This window comes from Anas platyrhynchos, chromosome 12 (assembly GCF_047663525.1).
Source record: "Anas platyrhynchos isolate ZD024472 breed Pekin duck chromosome 12, IASCAAS_PekinDuck_T2T, whole genome shotgun sequence".
Classification (NCBI taxonomy): Eukaryota; Metazoa; Chordata; class Aves; order Anseriformes; family Anatidae; genus Anas; species Anas platyrhynchos.
The window spans coordinates 18,933,995-18,952,091 of NC_092598.1; the positions used below are offsets into that span (position 1 = coordinate 18,933,995).

At 35.8% G+C, this 18,097-nt stretch overlaps 1 protein-coding gene across 2 annotated transcripts in view; it reads left to right on the top strand.

Annotated features, from left to right (window-relative positions):
- Positions 1–14,649, top strand: part of NETO2 (neuropilin and tolloid like 2) — a 29,518-nt gene extending 14,869 nt beyond the window's left edge. Inside the window, exons 4-9 of one of the 2 annotated variants that reach the window (XM_027466993.3) lie at positions 508–756; positions 2,786–2,830; positions 2,920–3,047; positions 6,655–6,883; positions 10,876–10,989; positions 13,630–14,649. In XM_027466993.3, coding sequence (XP_027322794.1) covers positions 508–756; positions 2,786–2,830; positions 2,920–3,047; positions 6,655–6,883; positions 10,876–10,989; positions 13,630–14,210 — 1,346 coding nt within the window. In that variant the 3' untranslated portion in view covers positions 14,211–14,649. The remainder of the gene's footprint in view (positions 1–507; positions 757–2,785; positions 2,831–2,919; positions 3,048–6,654; positions 6,884–10,875; positions 10,990–13,629) is intronic. The other variant, XM_027466994.3, reaches the window with a different exon arrangement.
- The last annotated feature ends 3,448 nt before the right edge of the window (positions 14,650–18,097 follow it).

The following is an 18,097-nucleotide window of genomic DNA, read 5'->3' on the forward strand; positions in this document are numbered from 1 at the left end:
TCTACTAGAAGACATCTCCTGCCAAAGGATCTCCAAATTTGGGCTTAATGTTTAGGAAATATATCAGTGAGTAGTAGTTCTTGATATCTTTTTCTTTTCCATTGTTTTCTGTATCCCTCAATGTTTTTTCTTTTTTTTTTTAATGTACTTTGTTCCCAGTACAACGCTAATTTATATTTTAATATTAAACCTTGCTTGAATACCTTCGCATATGTGTTGATATGTGTTACACGTGACATTTTACATTTATGTCCTTGCTGAATTTTCAATTTTAAAGGTCAAAGAAAAAAAAATCCATGTCATTCCATGAAAAAGTATCTCCCACAGAATCAGTTTTAGAATTTTCATTAGAGTATATCTAAGTTTTTGTGGCAGACTACTAGGCGTATTTTGAGAAGTGTCTAGTCTCTTTATCTTGCTGTTTTGGAGGTCTCTCTCCATTTCATGTCTTCATGTGTGTTTTATATAGATCTCCATTTAATCTTTTGCTCAATTTTTTATGTCTAGCTGCTCCACGACAAAGAATTGAGTTGACCTTTGATGAACCTTATTACATAGAACCCTCATTTGAATGTCGGTTTGATCATCTGGAGGTTCGAGATGGACCTTTTGGCTTCTCCCCTCTCATTGATCGTTACTGTGGTCTGAAAAGCCCTGCATTAATTAGATCAACAGGGAGATTTATGTGGATCAAGTTTACTTCTGATGAGGAGCTGGAAGGAAAGGGATTTCAAGCAAAATACTCATTTATACCAGGTAAAGATGCCTAAAATTAATGACCACATTAATGACCATTTGCTCCCATGGAACTCTGTGGATGTGTTTATTCTGTCAGTCTAGAGCTGTATTTCTTCGTAAGTGCATATGAAGGCAAAGTAACAATGCAATAGTTAGAGGTGTCTGCTGTGCTAATCCTGATGGATACCTGAATAAAATCACCTTGGGAAATTGACCAAAGGGAATTACAGGTCTGTACTTTCCTAGTGAAGAAGTCAATTGATCTTGTTTGTACTGAAGGCTTTAGCAACTTCCCTCTTTGGTACTCTAATTTGTACCAGCTCCACCAGGGGTAGTAATGGAAAGAGCCTTTATGTAGACTAGCAGTTTGGCATTTTCAACAGCCTATCTTCTAAGGAATATCAGACAAGATGACAAAAAATATCTGAGGTCAATCTATAATAGCACTTCCAGCTAGATGCAAAACATTTTAAATTTCCATTTCTGAAAAATCAGAGGAAATATCTATACAGCCCAAATATCAACAATTGGTATAACTAGATACCCTCAAACAATGGACTCAGACAACAGCGTTGTTCTTTGCTCAAAGAACTGTAGTTCGCAGGGTGTGAAGGAGAGGATAATGTGCTGACAGTGCCTTTAGACAGACAGAAACTACACCTGCTCTGTTGGGCCACTTAAAACTGGCAAGCATTCTTTTTACAAGTAAATTTGTACTGATATCCTTGTGTAATGCTCTATTGCTGTACTTCATAGATACAATATGTGGGTAGCTAACAGCATTTTATCGTCCTTTGGGACAAAATACAATGTACGAAAGCTAGCTCTACTGCTACTATAAATGCATAGACAGGCATAATTTTTTTATGCCATCTTTACCCAACTGATCTTTAACCCTACAACACATGAAAATACTATACACAATTCTATATTCCTATTTATAGAACTGTACACCTTGCTAGGGATTTAGACTTGGAAACTCTCCACATTATCATAGTAACCAGGCCACTGAGAGTGATCTGCTAAAATATTTCCATAGGGACAGTACTTATGCATCTTGCTAAGTCCATTTCCAAAGCATCATTAACATCACTTTCAAAACAACTTAGCCTAGTTCCAGGCTGAAGTGCTGTCTTTGCGCAGACTAACGTCTCATGCACATGTACACACTACGATGTACATGATTTGCTTGGTGACTTTCTACGCCACACCTGTGACAACATGCATCTTGTGAGTTTCTGTGTGATTTGTGGGGAAACACATATCACTGATATGTGAACCTTGGACAGCCCAGCCCATTTTAGACCCATTTTTAGCCAAGCCCTAGTCCCAGTAAAGTTAAGTACCATTGTTTAACCATTATGAAAAAGTGTATTCTTAACTCACTAGTAATTTACATACAGTATGTTACCACAGTTTACTACACAGACACGTACAGTACATTCACTGTGCATTTAGAAGGAAGAACAATAGAGGAGCAATCAACGCTAAATTCTGCCCTAATAAATGATACCTAGAACTGTGATACTTGGCCTAATATAAGCAGCATGGGTACCCAAGGAAAAAGTATCTTTAGTACTGAGCTGTCTTTTTTTATGTTCATTATTAATAGCAATTAGCAATTTCAAAACATCAATATATTATAATCTACTCCAGTTCAAATTGTTCCCAGACATACAGACAACAATCTGATTAAAATGATGCACACAGAAAGATCCCTGTACTCTTGTGAAGCTCCAGTGATTTCAGTGAAAACTGGCATAGTTAAAGTTAAGAATATATCATAAGGACAAAATACCTAATTATAATTTTTGGTGTTAGGCTGGAAATCTGAACTGTTAGCATAGAATTACAACGTCAATCTTCGTGAAGTAATGTATTATCTAAAAAAAGTTTGTCTCTGTACCCTTCAATTGATTCAACAAACTTTCTGGCAATTTTTATTGTGACATAATAAAAATGGACATCATCTTCAGATTATAATAAGCCTTGAAGTGATTGTTAAGAATTGATAGCCCCCGTGACTCATGACTTCTTTCTATTACAGATCCTGACTTCACTTACCTAGGAGGCATTTTAAATCCCATTCCAGGTCTAGTATTACAGTACCAATTTCTTTATATATGAAATTTTAAATTAATATCATATTGCATTTGACAGCAAGGTATATGTTCTCCCTAGACTGCCAATTTGAGCTCTCAGGAGCTGACGGAATAGTACGTTCCAGTCAAGTAGAACAAGAAGAAAAAACAAAACCAGGACAAGCAGTTGACTGCATATGGACAATTAAGGCTACTCCAAATGCTAAGGTGAGTTTCATTCATATCATTCAGCATGTAATGGGTTTCCAAGTAATTAGTAACAGGTAACAGTGACTAGCATAATTTCACACTTTCATTGAAATGAATTATGTATCAGTAGCTTAGGAAATTCAGACATAATATTGTTTCTGAAATGCAACATATACAGCAAGTCCATCGTGTTATCTTCCTATTATTTGAAACTTTAATTACAAAATAACCCTGAAAACTGTTAAAGCAACGTTTTCCAAGGACATTTGATTTGGCCTGTGGTTTTATTGGAAAACCGCAGGTAAAAATACTGGCTAACAGCTTTGATAAACTACAGTAAATCTTGCTGCTATGATTTAAAATTTTGCTGCCAATAGTTCTGCTGGAGGATTTGGTTCTGTTCAAAGTCAGCAGAATGTGTACCTGGCTCCTCCCCAGTCTAATTCACAGTCCAGCACCTTCACTAAAACCCCATCTATCTCATCAGCAGTCTGAGCTAAAATGAAAGGTTTTACCTGGAAATGCCTGAGGAGTTATCACTTTTTCTCTTCTGACTTTGCTATAGGATCATACCCTCTGAAAGCGCCACAGTAAAATCTGGTTGGACTTTTCTGAGTCCCAAAAGGCGCACGGTAGCTGCTTGAGTCAAAAATCAGCAATAGATATATGGGTACCTGATATTTGTGATTGTGTCTGCAGCATTACTTATGAATACTACTTATGAAGACTACTTATGAAAAAACACACTATCTTATAATCATTAAAAACAACTTAAGCTTTATTGTTGTGCAGAGAGAAGGATTCCAAAATACAATAACATTAGCCTATTTTCAAAAATAGAGAAGCTACATAACATTTCAGAACCATACACTTGCTAATTACTTACAAATTGCACTGAAGAATATGTAATTTTTCTCTGTATAACATACACATCTGTTATTTGCTTCTGTGTGTGTATCAAAGCACATATTACTACTTGCCTGTACCACATGTACATAAAATTTTAAAAATATGTATTTTTAATAGCAGGACTTGCCAAGCTGACAGTCATTCTTACCCACTGCTAAGAGTTAATTAAGTAGCCCTATTCACCAACTTCCAAATCAGTACTGAAACAGCAACCTGAAAGACAGAAATAAGAGGACAAGACAAGAAACTAAAACTCCACTAATATATTTGAGCCTTTGAGGAAGTGAGTCAACCCCCAAGAGCCCTGTACTAGTCTGAGTAATAGTAGCAGTTCTTCCAGAAACAATAATAAAACCATTTTCTCTCTACATTTCCACTTGAGTGCACCAGGTCTCATGCTTAAGTATTTTAATAAATTATTGAATGTTGCCAGAAGGCACAGTTGTAGTTGGGTCAGTCCTGAGATTAGATCATCATCCTAAATTATTGAGTTAAAACATTACAGAAAAATAACTCTTCATATTCTAAGAGTGGTTTCTCGAGCTTCAATTTTGGCAGAATTATGGTGATAAAACCTATTAGATCTGATATGGTTCCATCTCTTGAAAAAACTAAGCATAGACATTTTTAATTTCCTCAATTTGATTTTGCATTAAAAATATATTTTTAAACTAACAATTACAGCAATGAAAGGGCTTACAAAATCTGCATAATATAAATTTAATAAATCACTCCAGATTTCAGAAAATTACTAGAATTATCAGTATAATCTAAGAGCAAAGACCTTTTATATTTACTTGCCTGGCACACTAACTAGAAGGAGCTTTTGCAGAGCTGAGCCCTTTCAATGGAATTATTCCTTTGTTTTCATATGCAGATAGCTCTACTAAAAATGTGCCAATTTATTTTTAGTTTCCATTGTAATTTCACAGCAAATACATAAAGCCAATCATTAAATGAAAATACCAGCACATGCAGCTCAAACCCCCCCATGTTTGTGAGATAAAACATCAATAGAAGATGGGTTCTCAGTGTAGCTGAGAACTTCCACTTGTGAATCTAAGACAGTGGGAAAAAAAAAAAAAAAAAAAAGAAAGAAAAAAAGACTATTTACAGAAAATCACTTTGCAGATCACAATCCTGAACATGCATGGAATCACATGTGTGTTCAGGAAACATACTTAGGTACCAAAGAAGTAGTATTTTCACAGAATAGTGAGATGAAGCACAGGCTGCACCTTATCATAGAATGTGCAAGGGGAGAAAATGCTGGCAGCCTGCTTCTGGAAAACAGCAGAAAGAAAGGAGAAGCCAGGCTGGACAAGTATAACCAATTTTTTGTGTTCTCTCTTACTGTGTTTTAAATAGAGCCTGTTAACTGTAGGTGGGGGGCATGTGTTGTTTTGTTTTTTTTTCTCACTCAAGAGTAATGCTTTTGTTTTAGTGAGTTCTTTACAAGTCAGTTTTCACGCTAGTTAAGTTTAAAAGCAAGAGATGGTAAAAGGGCAGAAAAGCAGGTAATATAGCAATAGTATGGTATTCATCCACACCGTCACCATCTAAACAAGAGTTTGAGATTCCTGTCAGTAGGCAGATGCATGAAAAATTGTGCTGTTGAAAAGGTCTTTAGTATTCGTGGTGTCAGCCAGACAGGCCATTGTACATGCACAGTCAAGACTCGGGCTTATCTGAGGAACGCACTGAGGACCTGATGGTTTAGAACCTCCTCTCCCTCAGCCTCCACATGGTTAGATTTCTTCTCTGTCAAAATTATGGACAGCTTGGGAATTTTAAAGATGGCTTTAATTTACAGGTGGCTTAATTATATATCTCTTCTACTTTCACTAGAATTTTGAGAATTCCAATATAGACCTACAAGGGATTAAAAGGCCCGATGATCTTTCTATGCAACTCTAACTTAATTGCAAGCTTTCTCAAGCTTCCTGCCCTAGCAAGATAAATTATTTGCTCACTCTTCAAGTACCATGTTGGTCTTCCAATTTCTTTGCTGCGTATGATCTACCACTTATGTTGCTTTTTCTTTGGTTAGATTTTTATTTTCGGAGGAGTTAAGATTGGCTTAATTTTATTAACTCTTCCTAGATAGCCAGTTTACTTATCTCCTGCTTCCATTTTTATTCAAATTACCCATGGTTTTCATGGTTTATGTCTTTCATAACACAGCTATGTATAAGTAATTAGCTTCCATTCTGAAGCAACAAATTTTAATTTCCTTATTTTGCTTCAGAGCTTTGCTCACAAGATTTCTTCCCTTATATTTTAGCCCGATTTTTATGAATTAGAAAGGCAAGAGAGCAGTCAAAAGACCATTAACTATTCTTTCAGGACATTTATGTGTTCCTTGCATCTGTTCTAGGGTAACAGACTGTACGCTTAGCAGAGCTGCTTAGACCTTTATTCAGCTCGTGTGTTGATTTTTATTTATTTTTCCCCCAGGGGGAGCAGAAATACATCAGAGTAAATTATTAAGTAAAGATTGTCTGGGGAGGGGGAATGAAATGGAGACACTTATTACAAATTCCAGGTAATATCCCACATTGACCTTTAATGAGAGGAAATGCAAGTTTAAAAGCATTGTGAATCCGGAGTTACACAAATGTATATGGGGACAAAACATCTTATTCAAGTCTAAAAATCAAAAACTGTCTTCTTTGTATTACTTTTCCTGGAGATATTAATTTCTCTTTTCCAACAGATTTATTTACGATTTCTGGACTATCAAATGGAGCATTCCAATGAATGCAAAAGAAATTTTGTTGCTGTCTATGATGGAAGTAGTTCTATTGAAAACCTGAAGGCAAAGTTTTGCAGCACTGTAGCAAATGATGTCATGCTGCAGACTGGGACCGGCGTGGTACGGATGTGGGCAGACGAAGGCAGTAGGCTAAGCAGGTTCCGAATGCTGTTCACTTCATTTGTGGATCGTAAGTACATTTTAAAGTGCCTATTCTGGTATCACGGCACTTCAGGTACTTTAGGAAAAGCCATTAGCTATGTCTTGTGCAGCAGGAACTTATACTGTTTCCTTCACATACAAGTAGGTAAGTTAAATACTTGCTTTATTACAGTTATGAGCATGGTTCCTGAAGAACGGCTTTCCTCCTTTCTTAAAAGGTTTATTTTTCCTTTGAATTCAAGAATAATACAGCCTTAGGGAAGGTCCTTCTCAATGATTTCTACAAACGTGCACAGACTTACTTAGAAGACAGCAGTGAGACTTCCGTAAAGATAGTCATTATTCTCATTGGAAATTAAGATGCTTCTTGAAAGCATCCTGTCTGTGAGATTTTCTTCTAAGCACTTTCTCTCTGAACTTAATTGAATTTGGTTGCTTCACGTATTTACAAAGGACAACATGGCCCAGATTGCAGAATGTGCAAACTGCAAAGTGTCATCTTCAGCACAGAAGCAAACTGAGTTTGGAACTGCACGGCAGGCCTGAGATATACGCAGAGAACTGAATAAAACATGTCGCCACTTCAGGAGAGCAGACCTATGCTTGTGCTAAAGGTTTTCAGAAAGCTCTGCTTGAAGAATTAGTAGTACACATTTGCTGCCAAAGACGTAACTGTTTTTGACAGAAGTAACACGTCTGTAGACAGTTCTGAAACGGATCCTGGTCACCATCTTGCAAAAAAATGCAAGTTACAGGTAACAGGTAGTTTGATGTTCAGCTCCATTGAACAGGAAAGTTTAACGCAGAATGAAAGATAGTTTCTGCACAACAGCCTTTCTGAAGTAACAGCGATTGATGGTAACTGTCTTATTGCCTGCTTTGTGTACATGGTAGTAAGAACCAGTAGAAAGAACATTTCACAAACTAGTCTATTGTTTAACCTAGAGTAGGCATTTAATAAACTTTATTGTGAATTTAAGTATGTTTTAAGCATAACCTGCTTATCAAATTAGTAACAGCTTTTCCAGTACTTTTTACTTCAATACAATTATTAATATTAGTGATGAAAGCCGGAATTAATTGCACTATCTCAAAAAATGCTATGAACTTTTCCAGGGGAAATTATCCCTATGTATTTTAAATATTATGGAGCAGGGGAGGAATGAAGTGCAAGAGGCTGAAACAGTAACCACTTCTTGAGCTGAATAATTTTCCAAAGTTAGAATTCTAAAGGAATTCAGAAGTCCTTGCCAGAAGAAAGTCTGCAAAGGCATGCAGTTATTTATCTCCTAACTTGAGATACTGTTTTTCTTGGGTAGGGTAATTCAAAAATATGTGCCTGAAAACTGTTTCCTGTATTTTTAAATAGTCTAGCGATAATCAAGTTTCCAAACTGAAAATAGTGAATCTGGGTTTATCTTCTCTTCAAATCTCTAACCTATTTTTCTCTTCTATCTTATTAATGATTTGTAATTATAAGAAGCCAACCATGAAAACAATCAATATTTCTGAAAAGATTTACATAAATGCGCTAACTGTGCATGACAGTCACCTAACACATACCTAGTGCTGCTTGCAAATTTGACTAAGTAATTCAGCTAACAACATTAAAAATCAATATATTTGATTTCTGGCTTGATTCAGTACATGAATAATGCTATACATAAAGAACACTGTGAACACTGCGCAAGTTTTAGGCAGCTGTTATGAGAGGAGTCCAGCTATGTCCTTGAAGTCCTGCACTGGAACCAATCAATCACTGTGACTGGTAGTCAGACTTTGTACTCCCCATATAACAAACAAAGGAAAATGAAGTCAATTTGTCCCATTTCCATGGACCTGTGAGCAAAAGCCATCCCTAAAAAACATTAAAGAAACTACACAGGAATGTAAAATAGAGAATGTGCTGGGGGATGGAGAGGCAGCAGCAGAATGCGTCATCCAAAAAGATACAAATTGAAAAAATATGGGAATAAGAAAAGGAATGTGTCTTGCATCACAATTCTTCCTCTATGCCTCCAAAAGAACTACAACTCCATACAGATTGGTACTAAAACACTAACAAATACACATGGATTCCTGACAGCTGCCCTGGACACCAATTTCATAGACCTTCCTTTGTCTCAGATATTTTAATAGATGTTGTAGACTATTACATACACAGCCTTTTAAAGTTATTGTATATAAAGGATAAATAAGATCAGTATTGAACTCTGGGGAACACCACTACTGACTGCCTCCAGCTGGACTTCATGCTTCTGGTCACATTCCTTTATGCCTCTCAGCTGAGTCAGTTTTCAGTCCACCTTGCTGTTCTCCTACGTAGTCTGTAATTCATCAGTTTCTCTACAAGACTGTTATGGGATACAGTTTTGGAAACCTCATTGAAGTCAGGATATACAACAACCACCACTCTCCCCATATCTACCAAGCGAGTTTATTCCATCCCAGAATGCAAGCGGATGGCTCAAGAATGACTTCCTTATTGCAACACTAACGTCTCATTCATAACGGGTATAACTGGCATGAGCTATAACTTTCTAAGCATTGATAATACTTTAAAGCATGTCCTTCATTTTCTGAATCTACTTTCCAAACAATTAAATTCTCAGTTCAATTCAGTAATTATTACATGTGTCTTCCTCACTATGACATTTTAAAATACTAAAGTTATGCAGATAAATTCTTCCAGAATACCTTCTAAATAAGTTCTGTAATATGTTAGAGGAAGAAGTACTACAGTGCTTGTACTACAGTTAAAGCAAGCTTCCTACGTAGGTCTTCTTGCCAGATTGTCAGGGGTTAAAATTAACATGAAGGTAATACAAAAGCTTAAAATGAATGAGTGGAGATTATGAAAATTAAGTGCAGTAAGAAATGGGAAGACGCATAATTGGGTCAGGAAATACAATTTCAAAATTAAAGGCTTGAAATTTCTGTTCTTCTTTAGGCATGACTCCCAGTTTTGTCACTGAGTCTGAAGCCTAACAGAAGGGATAAGTGAGAAACATGCGGTATTCAGGACTTGTCACCCTCCTCTACTTGTACCCTTTGGGTTTCGCTGTTGGTTTCAGAGAATCCAGACTACTCAAGAATAAATTCTTTCTATGAAACCAAGTAATAGAATGTCTATCACATCTATGCTATTTAATATATAATTGATTACACTAATAACAGACACTTCTGTGATAAAAATAACACATTACTGAGACAGAAAAAAAAATAAAAATCTTGTCTAGTGCCCTGAAGTCATAGAGAATTTACCAAGTATATTATTTAAAATATATATATTCTTTTTCAGGATGTTCTATAAGGATTTTTCTAACATCAAGGAGCTATAACAAACATTGATGCAAAAAATCTTTAGAGCAACTTTCTAGTTAAAGTATTTCTTCAAATTTCCAAAAATATATAGACAGATAGATAAAAAGATGGACTTTACTCATAATCCTTGCATTAGTTCTGATAGGAGGATCTAAGAGCTTTGATTCACAAACAGGAATGACTTAGATGCCTCCAGTTACTGAAATCTCTTGCAGTTACTGAAATAGTCCTCTGCAAGCTGAAATCTGATTTGTCTTAAGATATTAATGGGCTCCAAAATGCAGATGTTCAGGAGCTGTTTCACAACCATTTACACAGCACATATACAGCAGACTGAATAAACTTATAATTGATGGTGAACATGTGATTTAAGTGTTAAGCTTTTAAAAATACGTATTAAAGCCTTCTTCCATTATTTGTGTTGTGGCCATCTTTCTGCTACCCGTTTTGAGCAAGAAAGGTTTGTTTGTAGCATTGATAAATACACAGGAAAACAACCAACCAACCATGGAGTAAATAATCTGATAATTACTGATGTGCAAAAGAATTGTTTCAGTTTGAAACTGTAAAGAGAAAAGAACAAATATGCATGTTAAAGGTAACAGGAATTTACTATCTTTTTTTTTTTTTTCTTTTGTCGTGCAATGTATGACTTACTGAAAATTCCTAACATTTTCTTCCTCTTCTCTACTGCAGCTCCCTGCTCAGGCAACACTTACTTCTGCCATAGCAACATGTGCATCAATAATTCTTTAGTCTGCAATGGCATTCAAAACTGTGCATACCCTTGGGATGAAAATCACTGCAGAGGTGAATATAGTGCAAAGTATAGCCTTTATAACCCAGGCTGGTCAGTTTGCCTTTCAAGAAAGTCCTGAAATGTCCTTTCCTGAAAATATGCTGAAGACAGCTATTCTCCTAATCTCAGAACGGTGTTCCAAATTTTTTATTTAAACTCAGGAGGCATGTAAGCATACTGAGGATTGATCTAACTGCTTTATAAGTAAATCTCTTCCTCTTTAGCATAAGCTTTTCATTTTAAAAGAATAACAGCTTAATAGGAAAAAAAGTGTAGTATTTGCCAGGTTCCATCATATCCATTTTGAGTTTTAAATGAAGCAAGTTGTAGGGACAAGTAATGCCTTTTATTAGGAAAAAAATTGAAACAGCTGGAAAAAGACAGTTCTTCAAGCATAGTCTTTTTCCAGTCTAAAGTAGAAGCAGCAGTCTCCAGAGATAATGCAAATTTAAAATATTTGGTTTTGTTTTAAGTTCTTAATCATTGAGACCATCTCAGAGTACATGCACCTGCTGCATGTGGTGTAAGAAGTGGTGGGAGGAAGGAGGGATTGGTAGGATGTGAAGAAGTCATCACTTATGGAAAATAGAGACATGTAAAACACTGCTTCTAGAACCCCGGGCAGAGAAGTATTGTTTAAACTGTCACAACTACAACAAGTCATTTCAATATCAGGCTTTGTACAGAAAGTTCTCATGATTTGAAGAAATTACTATTCTACATGAGCACAGATATATTTGTGTTTCAACAGTAAGGGAATTTTCAGAGTTGAAACAAAAACAGTTTAAGGTCTATTTTTTTTCTTGCTAAAGAAGCAGAACAAGAGCTTGTGCTCATGTGACAAATTGAATGGCATAAGTAGGTCTGAAAAAAAAACCTGAAAGATTAAAATATGTACTCAGTTTCAAAGAGAAAGTCTTAACTGTAGGAAGGGTCAAAACCTTCTCTAGCAAAAACCTTGAAATAAAATAGTGTTTTGTTTTTATTATTATTTACCAAAAGACTAAAGTTTGATTTCTGTACTCAAAAGCTATTTTGCAATTGTATTTTGGACAAGCATTGTAAAAAAATCACACTGCTCTAATACACTCTAACAGAAGGTGCCTTATATATGTGTTACATATTCTGCAAGTTTTCCAGCTAAAAAGCATGATCCATAGCAGTTAAGTTTTCAGTGGATAAGTAAGTTTCCTCTAAATAATCCTTATCTTTAATAATATTAATAATATTCTATGTTCCCTACTAAGTGCTGGATCTATTTCCCATCTCTAAGTGCTTTTCTAGAAGCTCACATAGAAGTACACTTCACTAATGTACTACAGTATTTCAGAAACAAAATTTTATGAAAACTATATCATTAGATAAGAAACAGTCTTTCCCAATATTTGTACATCTGATGATGAATAATCTACCACGTTTTATGTTGGATACAATTTAAATGCTGCTTCAGTAGTTGCACAGCACATAATTAACGGATAGTTGAAGATTGGATCCATCTTGTCAGCTAAGGCAGACTTAAGGAGACTGATGAAACCAAAAGAACAATTTTAGCTTTGAAAAGAAGGCTTCTCAATTGTGCTCGGTTCCCAGAGGCACCTAGAGTTCTCATTTAGTCCATGTCAGTGACTGCCTAAACCTGATTATGCTGCAGCCTACCTTACACCTAAGGCCAGTGGGGCATACAAATAAATAGCTAAAAAAAAAAAAAAATCAGTCACATGCAATTTCTTTTAAGAGACTGGGGAAGACATCACCTTTTGATTAAGACCTTGATGAAAAAAAGTCTTCCAAGAATTAAGAAACCTAGATACAGATGAGAGAACTATTATAGTATTGAAATTTGTATCTCCCACAGAAGTATGCTAACAAGAGCCAAACTGGGTAGGACAAGGGGAGATTTGCTCATTCATATTAAAGCAATAAATGTAACTCAGAATAAATAGGCTAAGCTCTGAAGCGAAACAGTATTTCAGACATGAGGTATTAGTCAATTCCTCAGGACTCTGTTCAGTATATGGGTTGTTTTAGCTTGCATATGGTGGTATGCAACTCCCTCTATGCACTGTGTGTGGAGTACCTAAGTGTATAACAGACATACCCAGATGCCGGGACCCTGATAGCTGAAAATATGCAACATTTAGGCAACATTTTTTTCTACAGTTTTAAATGCTTTTTCCCCTCACTAGCAAATGTTGCAGAGTCTATCACTGGAGAAATCTTGCAATCCTCTAAATGAAGTATTTTTACAGAACAGAAACCTAACTGGAAAATTGGAATCTCCAAAAAAAAGAATTTTAAGTATGGAAAATAAATGTACTTGTACTGATGCTGCTATCTTGTGCGTTTCCATACGAAGTACTACCCAAAAGTGCCATATTGTTTAGGTTGGTTGAGGTTTTTTGCTCCCCCTTTCTCCACACTCTTTCCCTGAGTTTATTACCATCACTAAAGAAGACGGGTAATTAGACTTGCTGAATAAATGCACAGATCTAATATGACAAATCATACAGGTCTAGTCTCTAGTACCATGAACTCATTTCATTAACAGCACAGCACTTACGTGGCAATCACGCTGCAGCTTGCTTTATTCTAATACACAGTCCAAAATATGAAAAGTAAGAGCTCTCATAATCCCCATTTTTTCTTTGCAGAAAGGAAAAAAGCTGGATTGTTTGAACAAATCACCAGAACACATGGAACAATCATTGGTATCACGTCAGGGATAGTTTTAGTTCTTCTTATCATTTCTATTCTCGTACAAGTAAAGCAACCTCGCAAAAAAGTTATGGCTTGCAAGACTGCTTTCAATAAAACTGGTTTCCAGGAAGTATTTGATCCTCCACATTATGAACTGTTTTCACTGAGGGACAAAGAGATTTCTGCAGATTTGGCAGATTTATCAGAAGAACTTGAAAACTATCAGAAAATGAGGCGCTCTTCAACAGCTTCCAGGTGCATTCATGACCACCACTGTGGCTCTCAAGCCTCCAATATAAAACAAAGCAGGACAAACCTCAGCTCCATGGAACTTCCCTTCCGCAATGATTTTGCACAACCTCAGCCAATGAAAACATTTAATAGCACATTCAAGAAAAGTAGTTACACTTTCAAACAAGCGCATGACTGCCCCGAGCAAGTCATAGAAGACAGGGTGATGGAGGAAATTCCATGTGAAATCTATGTTAGAGGAAGAGAAGATACAGCACAAGGTTCGTTATCTATTGACTTTTAATTTCCTAGTTAAGGTGGTATCAGTGTACATAGAGGATGCTTGTGTATAAGGACAGTGTATATATTAAAAGTGTATTATATGCAGCGTGTGATGCACACACTTTTAGCTAATTATACTTCATTTGGAAAAAAAAAAGAAAAAAAGGAAAGAAAGAAAGAAATCTTCATAACTAATTTCTGCTGAAGAACAGTGGACTTCCTCGCATCCTCCCAAGCTACCTGTCCAGTGGAGCAACAAGCCAGACTTTGCATGGAAATTGGAAGTTAAGGATGTTGGGGGAAAGACAGCAACAACCACCACTGTCATTGATCAGCAAGAACAGTGACTGCTACCCTTCTCTTCACATCATTTTCTCTTATTTAGATGTCTGCTTTTCAAGACAGTTTTAATACCTCAGTTACATAAATAAAAGTAGTTAAGTGCACCACGTATATGTCAACATAGGTGTCTTATTGTATTTGTCAAATTGAAAGAGTTAGTGTTAAGTGCCAGTTAAGACTCAAGAGTTACATTACAGCCATCTGTTTCATCTTGCCTGCCATTTATATTGCCTTTAATTATCAGTTCCTCACTCTATGCTTTGTGAGAAATAAGTGTAAGGGGTTACTGCCTTTTTAAAAGATATTGAGGTTTATTAATTTTAGTACTTTTGGGAACGTGATCCTCGCAGCTTGTGGTTAAACACAAGCGCTCATGTTATTCTAGATGCAGACTTCAAACTGTTTGCATTCAAGAAGGTTTAGGATTCTAAGACTCTGCCATGTATTATAGATCCATGTGGCTCCACTGATTTCATCACTCTGTAGTTAGAAAATAATTCTGTTCCTGTGTTTTCCAAGTATTTACATGAATAGACTGTACTGTACATCTCTCTCAAAATAGCCTTTTAGTCCTTATGCAGCCAATCTTCCCTACTGAAATCAGTGATGATACTTTTAGCTCGTGTCCTACTTGCCTGAAAAGGATTGCTCTGACATGTGTGATCACCAGGGAAACAAGGAGAGATCAAACAACTCTTATTAACCTTTATGGAACCTTTCTCGTGCCCCTTGTTGCCACTTGAAAAATTGCACATTTCATACCTTTTTTAATGGTGGTTTGGACCTAATTTTAACATTTTTACAATATAGAACAGTTTTTTCAAATACAAAATTCTCATTGTGTTTTTTAGACTTTTTATATAGTTTGATACTGTACAGACTATTTATTAAATCAATATCTAGCACCTGTACAACAGGCTTGTTTCACTGTCCATTTTAGCAGCTCCGAATAACATGCAGTTGCTGCCATGTATACCGCAATTTGCCAAGCATACTTAATATGACTTCTGCATTAGCCTACGTTTTATTCCCTGGTTTGTTTGGATTTATTCTGATATTTTTTTCACAAGAAACCTTTTACTAAATGTGACCTACCAGCTCGCACTAGTTATAGCCTTTATTTGGAAATGTATATAAAACCATATTTACAGTGAGATGTTTGTTGGGCTGACTACAGTACAAAAATTAGTATATGACCTCAGCAACTGAAACCTCTTCTCTTAAAAATAGATGAGCAACAGCTATAACAAACTGATTTTTCATTAAATGGAAAAAAAAAAAATCAAATGTTTATAAAACATAAAAAGAAATGCAAAAACTTACAAAACAAAAAACTGGGGGGGGGGGGGTGGGTGAGGGGAGAGAGGGAAGGGGGAGGGATTTGATTGATTATCCTCAACACTTCCCAACTTCAAAATTAAGCCTGTCGTGTATCTAAAAGAACTTAGGCAGAAGGTCACGGATCAGACCCCTAAGGTTATACCCTGGTCTCAGTTTTTGTGCTTATCCCAGAACATATTTCAGCTTGAAACAACAAAACAAAGTTGGCTTTTTTTTTTTTTTTTCAGATGCACTTCATGCAGGTGTTAAAAAAAAAGCTAGTTAATTTTGACCTGATTTTTTTTAGTATATTTCATTAAAACATTTTTTGACATATTTCATTTACTTCTCATTGATTTCAGTAAAAAATCTCTCATCATTACCTGTATGGAACAGAATGTTATTTGCTTCAGACTTAGTTCCAGATTCTTTCAACAGGAAATACATAGTTTTACATGAGTCCTTTTTGTTCATATAACTCTGGTAAGTGCTAGGTTTGCATGATTAAGTTTCCTTTATAAGGTATATTTGTCCATGTGATAAAATATTATGGTCCCTATTCTTTCCTAAGTTATATTGTCTTTGAACACTAAACCTGTAATAAACAGCAACCCTGCAGAGTGCAAGTCTGTGGAGAAAAGGGAAAAGCTCTACTGAAGAATTCTTGGATGGCCTAAATAATATTTTCATCTCTGTTGCAACTTCCTGGTGACATGGTCAGAACACAGCTGCTTTTCTGCTACCCTAGAGCAGCTAGGTGAACTTCCTTAACCAGCTACGACTTGTAAGCAACGTTTTCCAATATCCCCAGGCCCAGCACTTTGTAGCATAAAGTTGAGATACCCTTGTCTAGTTAACGCCTGCCCGTTTCCCAGTACAGAGTAAAACTCTGAAAAAGGAGAGTTCCAGTATTTCAGTAGCAGCAGACCCAACCCGTATTGTGGCAAAAATTCATACCTTTTTAGGAGCATGCTGATTTTGCACTCGTTTTTACCCATATCCCCAATACCTTCCATTAGCTCTGAATGCATGTAAGCAAAGAAAGCAAAGATACATTCCCTATATACATGCTGACCAGGAAACAGTCAATGACTTATAAATACCAAAACATAGTTAATTTTATCTTCTATAGCTAAGACATAAAACCATTTAACATGAAGTATTTATTCTCGATAAAAACTGTAAAAGTAAATCTACAGCTGACATTAAAGTAAGTGAACAAGAACCATGATTCTAGAAGCTCTGTAAGGAGATGCCTACATTTGCAGATATGACGACAGTGGGAATTCAGACTTCATGCCGGTAATGACTGAAGTGTTTCAGTGATCACAGGCATATTAATCTGTCCTTAAAAAGCATGAAATTCTCTTGTCCGGAGTAGAATTTATGACTGTAATTGTACACGCAAATTATAGTGGTGTATGATAGGAAATACTTTCCATTCTTATTAAACCAGTAAAAAGAAAAGCTATGGAAAGACCTGTCATTGACTTACAAGAAAAAGTGCCTGTCATGTGAACACTTTGCAGAATGTTTGTCATTAAAATATATTTTGTTTTGTTTTTACTTGGTACAGAGAATTCTGTTTTTTAGCAGCCCATCGCCTGATATTTGAGGAAAAAATGCTTTCCTTATTTTCAAATCAATTTAGTCCTTGAATAGATTTTTTTTTAATATCAAAGATCACAATAAAATTTACATTTCTGAACTATTTAAGTATAATCTTTTCACTAAAGTGCTACTTACTAACAGCATAACTAAGAAAAAAAAATCAGCACCTATATTTGAGAAGTTAAGAGCAAATTACATCTTGAAATGGAACCACTAAATTCTTATGGCTATATTGAAACTTTCTACTGAGTGGCTGACTGCATTTTACTGTGAATAGATACAGAGACTGATCATCCAGGAAGATTTATTTATATTTGGATGTCCTTCCTTCAAAGTTTATGCATGAGCCCTAAGATTGTTCAAATCTATGGACTGCTTGCCAAAACATATTTATAATCTATGTCAGACTGAAAGATGAGCTGATTTTACATTATTTGACATCATGCCATTGCAGCTGAACATTAATTTTAAAATCCTTACCCCATTATAACTGAAAACCATTGAGTTAATTCATGTTTTGAAAACAAGTATTTACAGCACCTATTTCAATCTAACAAAATAAAAGCTAGAATCCTTAAGATTTCTGTTCCTGGGGTTTCCAATAACTATTTATATGTGGGATAAATCCTATGAATA